The 8,685-nt window shown below is 39.8% G+C and overlaps 2 protein-coding genes across 3 annotated transcripts; one reads left to right on the top strand and one right to left on the bottom strand.

Moving 5' to 3' along the window:
* Positions 1-237: 237 nt before the first annotated feature.
* Positions 238-4,087, bottom strand: LOC126787903 (membrane-bound transcription factor site-2 protease homolog). Its single transcript, XM_050513819.1, is given in 11 exon segments — positions 238-381; positions 475-819; positions 929-1,475; positions 2,246-2,527; positions 2,529-2,576; positions 2,665-3,035; positions 3,038-3,107; positions 3,195-3,275; positions 3,369-3,516; positions 3,635-3,842; positions 3,845-4,087. Coding segments are annotated over 9 exon segments (1,572 nt in total). The 5' UTR covers positions 4,050-4,087; the 3' UTR covers positions 238-381; positions 475-819; positions 929-1,316.
* Positions 4,088-4,911: 824 nt separating this feature from the next.
* LOC126787766 (actin-related protein 2/3 complex subunit 2A) lies at positions 4,912-8,538 on the top strand. 2 transcript variants are annotated; one of them, XR_007671271.1, is made up of 10 exons: positions 4,912-5,111; positions 5,197-5,263; positions 5,353-5,560; positions 5,949-6,118; positions 6,234-6,311; positions 6,535-6,667; positions 6,741-6,832; positions 7,362-7,411; positions 8,084-8,158; positions 8,267-8,538. XR_007671271.1 is itself a non-coding variant. In XM_050513665.1 (10 exons), the coding sequence occupies exons 1-10, from the start codon at positions 5,050-5,052 to the stop codon at positions 8,300-8,302; spliced, it is 978 nt and encodes a 325-aa protein (XP_050369622.1). In that variant the 5' UTR covers positions 4,912-5,049; the 3' UTR covers positions 8,303-8,538. The 2 variants fall into 2 exon arrangements, 1 of the variants encoding a protein (XP_050369622.1); XM_050513665.1 differs by having other exon boundaries at positions 7,355-7,411.
* The last annotated feature ends 147 nt before the right edge of the window (positions 8,539-8,685 follow it).

Genomic DNA, 8,685 nt, shown 5'->3' with positions numbered 1-8,685 from the left:
GAAGTCTTAGATATCATATCGCTATCAAGCCATGGTAAAAACTAAAACGCACTTACCGGCAAACTGTTGAGAAGAGCTAGTGTTAGAGACACATGTAATGTGCATCTAAAAATCCTTTCGAGTACATTTCGAAGATATGTACCCAAAGGAAATGCCCAACGAGGTTGATATGCAGTTAGCTGGACTGACCGTGCCATGGAGATAATGTTACCAACAAAGACAAAAGTCCCCCCCACAGTTAGATTCCATGGAATCAGAATTTCTTGAGTCTGCAAAAGATTTTCTTTTAACCCGCAAGCATTCCAGAGAATAAGGCCTTGAATAACTGACCTCAACCCATATTAAGCCGGGAATTTGAATTGGATTCAAGCAGGACTCGTCCTATAAATAAGAGAATTATATTTATTTGAACAGAAACACAAAAGTAATTATATTTCTCAAACTGCCCTTCATCATTAACATACAGATACCAACCTGCGAACAGAAGCAGTTGCTGCCATTGGTTACAGCAGGCGGTCATCCATCACCACATTTACTAAGCTTAACTACATCCTTAGCATTCAAGCAGTACATTTTCTCAATACTTCTTAAGTGATCTTCACCAGAGACGTTTGTATGAGCACATGGAACACTTGTAAATGATGTAAGACTGTCAGAACACAAAGACTGTTTTTTTCCCTCAAGCATCTGCTTGCTTTCTTCCAACAAAGGGTTAGGAACACAGTACCCCTTCCGTATTGGCACACCATCCACCGATAAAACCACATCCCCGCGAGACAAGTATCTAGACAAAGGCGACATAGAAGGCACACCCAACACCTACACCAGACAATCACAACAGCACAAAAATAAAAAAGGTTCAAACTCGCACCCATTTCACACCATATCAATAATGTAACAAAACAAACGCTTGCAGTGAGTAAACTACCATGGGGCTTTCACCGTGTAAGCAAAGCAAGTTGTATATCCACGTTGAGCAAGGCAACAATTGAAACGTTTCAGTATATAGCAATCAATAATTAGCGTGAAACGCTGGTGATAGAAAAATATACAGAAAATATGACACACTAAAGAACAGGGAAGCAACCAACAAAATTCAATATTTGTTGCCTAAGCAGCATATTACTGATTCATGCACTTACTAACTGAATTCAATATTTGTATTAAAATTTAAAGTCCAAAGGAAAATCACTGCACATTGATGGGGTATGAATAATAGTAAAGTATCATCTTGAAGCTCGTATGACATACAAACTAATATGCGATATAGAAGGCACAATAAAAAAAATGGCTTCAAGTAATTTGCTACCTTCTGCCTACAAACCATACAAAACAATCTTCAAAGAGACCAGGATGGACATGAGTGTGCCCCCAAGAAGACAAACTTGAACAACTTTCCTTCTTTTCCTTGGGGACAGCAAAGTGAAGTGTAGAAGACTTGCCTCTAAAATTGATTCACCATCCAACAAGTATACCTAATATATATCATTCCACAAGGAAAGAAGCATTTGTGAGTATAGAAAACACAACACTACCATTGTTTATCTGCTTATAAATCGAGAATGCAAAGTTTGTCGGAAAGACTATTACTATCGAGTTGCGTAAACTTAAGAGGATTAACTAAAACATCATAGACCCTCCCACAGGAGAAAGAGAACTAGTCTTTAGTCGGCTAAGTTCATAAATACATATTCATGGCCAGCTTGAGGTACTCATTAGGCCAAAGGTTCAAAATTGAGATCATCCAAACATGTAGGAGCATGAGTTTAGCTAGCTCAGGCCAATAGGGCTTTAAGATAATATGTTACAAAGAACACACTTTCCCACTCATTTTATGAGAACGCAATTGGGTTGATAACAGAACGTTAGTCACTGACTTACTAGCTAATCTTTAGTTTAAATATGTAATACAATGTACATATAAGAAGACAAAGAATAAACACCTGTCCTACATGGGATCAGGCATAATCAAGTTAAACAAGGCTTGCTTAGTCCAGTCTAACCCAGGTCGGTTTTGGCCTTACAGTCATGACCAAAGTTGGCCAGTATATACTCCAAAAGCTAAATAAATGATATGTCGCAAAAAAGACAGAGGGACAATATTAAAAGGAGAATAGCTGGAACTGGAACACTTTGTCTTGCTTGAGGACATTCTTCGTCAACAAAAATAATATGCTTAATGATCATATAGCTCCAGAAGTCTTAGATATCAACTTGCTATCAAGACATGGTAAAAAGTACTTACTGGCAAACTGTTGAGAAGAGCTAGTGTTAGAGACACCTGGAATGTGCATCTCAAAATCCTTTCGAGTACATTTGGAAGATATGTACCCAAAGGAAATGCCCAACGAGGTCAATATGCAGTTAGCTGGACTGACCGTGCCATGGAGATAATGTTACCAACAAAGACAAAAGTCCCCCCACAGTTAGATTCCATGGAATCAGAATTTCCCGAGTCTGCAAAAGATTTTCTTTTAGCTCGCAAGCATTCCAGAGAACAAGGCCTTGAACAAGTGACCTCAAGCCTCAACCCATATTAAGCCGGGAATTTGAATTGGACTCAAGCAAGACTCATCCTATAAGAGAATTATATTTATTTGAACAGAAACACAAAAGTATTGTATTTCTCAAACTACCCTTCATCATTAACATACAAATACCAACCTGCGAACAGAAGCAGTTGTTTCCATTGGTTACGGCAGGCGGCCATCCATCACCACATTTACTAAGCTTAACTACATCCTTAGCATTCAAGCAGTACGTTTTCTCAATACTTCTCAAGTGATCTTCACCGGAGATGCTTCTATAAGCACATGGAACACTTGTAAATGATGTAAGACTGTCAGAACACAAAGACTGGTTTTTTCCCCCAACCATCCGTTTGCTTTCTTCCAACAAAGGGTTAGTAACACAGTACCCCTTCCCGCTTGTCCCAACTCTTTGAGCATCCATGTTGCTCTTTCCATCATTAAGTGACAACTCATTCAAGAAAGCCGCCATATCCATCCACTCTTGCGCATTACGTATAGGCACACATCCACCGATACAATCACATCCCCGCAAGACAAGTAACCAGACAAGGGCGACGTAGAAGGCACACCCAACACCTACACCAGACAATCACAACAACACAAAAAAAATTTAACACCATATCAATAATGTCACAAAACAAACTCTTGCAGTGAGTAAACTACCATGGGGCTTTCACCGTGTACGTAAAACGGAAACAACATAAACGGCAGAAGCAGCAACGCCAATCCACAAACCACACAGCACTGCAGGAGTAAAAAAATTCAACTCCAATCAACACTACTTCCACCAACCACATTAACTCCCTACACTAAACAACACAAAAACCACAATCTCACCACAGCATTGTGCCAAATCCCAGCACAATAAACCCTCAGCGCCGAGAAACAAGGCAATGCTTCCATTACATCATCATCAAAAGCCACCAGAGCCCCAGGAAACAAACACGCGACAAACACAGCCACATACTCCATACGTATCCCCTCACTGCCTAAAATTCCGCATTCAATCTAATCAAACATGAAGACTAACAAAACTCGAAAACAAAGCATCAACATTTTTACAAACTGGAACATAATAAGTTAAAAAAGAAACATCAGATGACCTGGCAGCAGAAAGTGCGTGGCCGAACTCGTGTACCGAGACAGAAAAGAGAGTTGCGACGACGACGTAGACGGCGTTGTTTAGTGGGGTGGAGAAGAAGGAGGAGAGTGATGAGGGGAAGAGGCGGTTGGGGAGGAGAGTGAGGGGGAGGAGGAGGAGGAGGAGGGAGACGGCGAGGAGGGCGGAGAGGGAGAAGCCGACGCCGACGATTGGAGGAAGAGGGAGTGGCTGTGGCCCAAGTGGACGATGGGGTCTTTGAAGGAGAAGAGTTTGTAGTCGCAGTAGCAGCAGGAGACGGTGGCGGTGGAGTGAGAGTGGGAGTGGGAGAGGGAGTGAGTGGTGGGGAGGAGAGTGGGGTTTTGGGTTTGTGGGGTTCTTCTTGGCATAACGAACCGAAGGAATCGGCTTCCTTCCATTGGAGTCTAGCAGGCTCTTCAGAAGAGAAGGCGTGAGATTTTCTGGTGTCTTTCTCGCTCGTTCAGAAGACGAGGAGGGTCCAAGTTTGGTATTTTGGTACTTGCAAGTTTGGTTTATGGGAATGAAAATTTATTATTTGACCACAATGGTTTTGTGATATTACGATTGTGGCACTAATTGGTGAAAATTCTGGTTTGTTGGCAAAGCAGTGTCATTGTATCCCGGATTCCCGGCCACAATCAGTAGCTGCTACGGTCGGCCGGCGGCTATGTTAGACGTGGATTCATGTGATAATGTGATTCATGTCTTTAGGAAGGTGGATTCAACTCATAGGTGATCCTCACCGGAAAAAAGTCATTTCTCATATACATTATAATAAAGAAGCGGTATATCATCTAACATGGTTGGTTTAATTGGTACATGGGCACTTGTTTGAGTTCCCAATTTAAGTTCGACATATGTTGCCAGAGTTCTAACATTCATTAGTTGTAAGACTCTTGCAAGAATTTATAACTGTGGCCAATGACTATAAAAAAAAAGAAAGTAATGTTTCACATTATCTCTCGAATCTGAAGACTTTAAGTTTGTATTAGTGCAGAGACGAAAGATAACCTCCATTTCTCAAGTCTCAACACTTCTTCTTGTTAACAAAAACTATGATAATCACACTGCATGGTTGTAGGATTATTTTATCGTTTTTCTAATTCAGCAAATATTCCATTTTGTTACCAATTCCGGAGTTTCCAACCGTTATTAAATCAGAACTGAAGGAGCAAACAGCAACAGAACAAAAAAACAAGACAACAAGTATAAATTCCAAAAGCCATCATGCCGGTCTCCTTCCTTGTCTGAACTCTCGGACTGACACGCCACCTCTTATTCTCCCCCCAAACTGTAGATCCCACCCATCTCCGACTCTCTCACCTCTCTCCGACCGACAGAGACCAAACCCCAGAACCCCAAAACAACCCCCACAAAAACCCATTTCAATAATCTTCAATGATACTTCTCCAATCCCATTCAAGATTCCTCCTCGACACCTTGCTCAATCGCCTCCAAAAGTTCGTTCCTTTCTTCCCAAAATTCACTCAAGTTCTCATCTTTCTCACTCCCCCCTTGTTTCTGATCACTTATTCTCTTTTGCAGCATCGAAAAAGCTGTGGAGCTTGACTACCATTGGGCCGAGTTCGATGACGTCCGCTACCACATTCAGGTATCTGTTGTTTTTTTCCCAATAACCCAATTGAGGATTTTGACTTGTTTGCGAATGGAGACAGTGATGATCATTTGGTGGGTTTTCAGGTGACGATGAAGAACCCACACATTGTGCTGCTTTCGGTTTCGCTGCCGACTCCGCCTCCGGAGACAGTGTTCTTGAGTGGGCTGCCTGCTGGGGCTATAGAAGCTATCAAGACTGCTTATGGATCAGTGGTGCAGATTCTGGACCCACCTAGAGATGGGTTCAATCTTACTTTGAAGCTCAATCTCTCTAAACTTCCTACAGATGAAGGTTCAATGAACGAGTTCCTTTTTTAAGGTCATTGTTAGCTTGCTATATATTGCCATGTATATGCTCACACATTTTAGGACCGTGTCTTATTGAATGCAGTTCACATTTTAGGTACATGAGCGTAATAGGTGGAATGATGAATGTTTTGGAGAGGCTTGCTTGAACTGTTTTAGATAGTGTTCTTGAGCTTTTCTGATGGCTATTTTTAAGTATACAACCCGCCAAGTTCTTTCGCATTGTGTGGATTGGTTTAGATCATCTTTTAGTGGATTATAGTCTTTAAAAGTCCCCTTTAATGTCCATGTTACGTTTTGTGTAATATATATACATTTATATATATCGCTATATTCTGAGTTATCCTTTTATTGTGTTGTTGATTGATGTGTAGAGTACAAACATGCTCTTTTGGTAAAGATTGCATCCATTAGGGAAGTGGTGCTAGGAGCTCCATTGAGAGTAGTTCTGAAGCAGCTTGCTTCAAGGACTGTTCCTTCCGATATTGATCCACTTCTTGCTCTTGTGCATCGGCCAAAAGAGTCTTATTTCCTTATACCTCAGGTAATGTTGCATGTTATAAATCAATGCTATCTGTTTTCTATATTCTCTAGTCTAGCTACTTTGAAGGACAGTACATGGAAATTTTGGTGGTAAAGTTTTAGTATTGCTGTGACAGGCAGAAAAGTTGACCGTGGTCTTCCCTATGAGATTCAAGGACTCTATTGATATTGCTCTTGCAACTTCCTTCCTGCAGGTATACTGTGTATATTTTGATATATGTTGAACTACCGAATGAATTTGTAAATATAAATATCTTACCTGTAAGAGATAAGTCAGTCATAACTATTATGTTGATGTGGCTAATAAGAGTCATTTGATATCGTATGTAGTCCAAGCCTGCCAGATCTTTTATCGGTACTTGTCAAGTATGCAGCCGCAAGTGATGTTTTAACTTTGAATCGGTTGTCATCATGTAGGAATTTGTGGATGCAAGACGTACGGCTGGACTTAATAATGCTCCTTACTGTATATGGTCGCCGATCCCTCCTTTAGAACTAAAGGGGGCTCCTGATGAAGCTCTATCTGTCAATGCGGGATTCGTTACTTTTGGTAATTTCATGGAAATGCAGCTCGTTTGATTTTCTTTTTCACAGTAATAATCCTGTACCATGTACCAATGCAGTAATCTTACCTCGTCATGTGGAAGGCAAGAAGCTGGATCGAACAGTTTGGAGTTTATCAACTTTCCATGCATATGTTAGTTATCATGTTAAGGTATGTATTTTTCACAGGCATACAGTGATTGTTTTTCAATATATAGGAGAAAATGGTGCGGGACCTTCTGAACTTTAGTTAGTTGGAAGGTTTAGTTAGCTTTTAGATTATGTAGAGTTTTGGTCTGAATAGTATCTGTTTCTTTTAAATTCATTATGGAACCCTTATTTGATAGTATCAGTTGGAAATGGTTTAGAAGATTTTGTTAGGCTGCACATGGTAAGATATATGCATTGTTGATGGTTAAAGTTAATTAATATCTTTTTGATGATTCTTCCATGCGTGATTCACTCTAATATTCACAGCTCACCATTGAAGGTTAAATTAGTTTTTAATTTGATGTACAACAAATGTTGTTGAAATTGTGGTCCTTGGTATATTGCTGACACAATCATATGGTTGCCTTTCTTCTCCTGAGTGAGACTGCTGCATGGTAGCATTCTTCTTTATTGATTCATAATGCATTTTAATTCTTCTTTCTGATTTGCTTGATTTAAATTTTCTCTGCACATATTCTTCCAGTGTTCAGAGGGATTCATGCATACAAGGATGCGACGTCGTGTAGAATCTTTGATTGAGGTACTCTTTTCTTTTCTAGTCTTTCTCCAGCTTGACCTTTCTTTTTCTTTAGTTTATAAGCTTGAGTAACAACAATAATTGAATTATCTCAATGCTTGAATGCATGGTGACACGGACACCTAACTCAACTACATGCTTGCATACTAGATTAGATGCTTGTTGAGCTGGACTCCTTTTGTGTAGCTTAATGCCAATATATAGCATACATGTTGTGATGCGCTTATATGAAGCTAAACAATCTGAGGTGAAAAATGTTCATCTGGTGCTGTCTAGGGTTTCCCTGTTGGTCTTCTTTCAACTTGTAGGATTGAGATGAATTTAAGAGAATTTTGTTGGTGATTGTGGTGGAACCTTGGGGAGTTATAAGTGTAGAATTACTGACAACTGGTCTCATCACCCGTCTCCTACATTTCTTTGCTCACGTTAAATCATCCGACCATAGGGTTAGACTGTTATAGTTTATGATGAGGTGGCACACTTCCATTCCTTGGTGGTTGCTAGGTGCAGCATCTTTGTCCAGGTGTCTGTCTGTTGAGTTTTTGAGTTTTAGCTCAGTTTCATAGCCTTGTAGTTATATCTTTTCCAAAACCAATTTTGTGATGCTTACATTGTACTGCACTGTCTGATCTTTTCATATATAAAAGTCATGTATTCATTTTGTTGTTCTTTTAGGCTCTTGATCGTGCTAAGCCTGGAGTGGAGAATGCAAGGAAGAATGCAGCTCAGAATAGATCCTTTAAGCGGCTGGTTTGACTCAATCTCAATCTTAATGCTTTATGCTTAAGCGATGCAAATCATGTACTCTTGGTGAAACATATACCTTTTCCTCAAATCTATATATATACTGGATTGCAGAGCCTCAAGGAAGCTAGGAAACATTCTTTTAATTAAACAATGTGTCATTGCCACATACTGAGAAGGAAGTGGACCTTGGATGCAATGGCAGATTGTCATCAACGAATGGCTCGAGAATATGCAGGTCTGTCTGCTGTAAATGCAAGTGAGTGCAAGTTCTTGTACTTTTATCCCTCAACTAGTAAAAGAGAATTCATTTTGTCATCAACAGTTAGTAGTTGGTCCTATGTGAAACAAGAAAGGTTAAAATGACAATAGATGCAATTTGATACTGTAAATGTGAAAAATATATTCGATAATTCGAAGATGAAAACATAAACAAAATAAGAACATCAACTTAGCGACATACAGTACATGATCTGATTTATTGTTTACAAGTAAAAATTACTTCACAGTAACTGAAAGAAAGAACATGATTC

This window comes from Argentina anserina, chromosome 3, assembly GCF_933775445.1.
Source record: "Argentina anserina chromosome 3, drPotAnse1.1, whole genome shotgun sequence".
NCBI classification, from domain to species: Eukaryota; Viridiplantae; Streptophyta; class Magnoliopsida; order Rosales; family Rosaceae; genus Argentina; species Argentina anserina.
Note: the sequence above shows the minus strand (reverse complement) of the source record. Positions and strands in the feature narration are given on the sequence as shown.

Coding starts and splice junctions, on each gene's coding strand:
- LOC126787766 (XM_050513665.1), top strand. CDS start 5,050: ATGATACTTCTCCAATCCCATTCAAGATTCCTCCTCGACACCTTGCTC. Junction 5,561..5,948: donor TAAACTTCCTACAGATGAAG/GTTCAATGAACG, acceptor ATTGATGTGTAG/AGTACAAACATGCTCTTTTG. Junction 8,159..8,266: donor ATAGATCCTTTAAGCGGCTG/GTTTGACTCAAT, acceptor ACTGGATTGCAG/AGCCTCAAGGAAGCTAGGAA.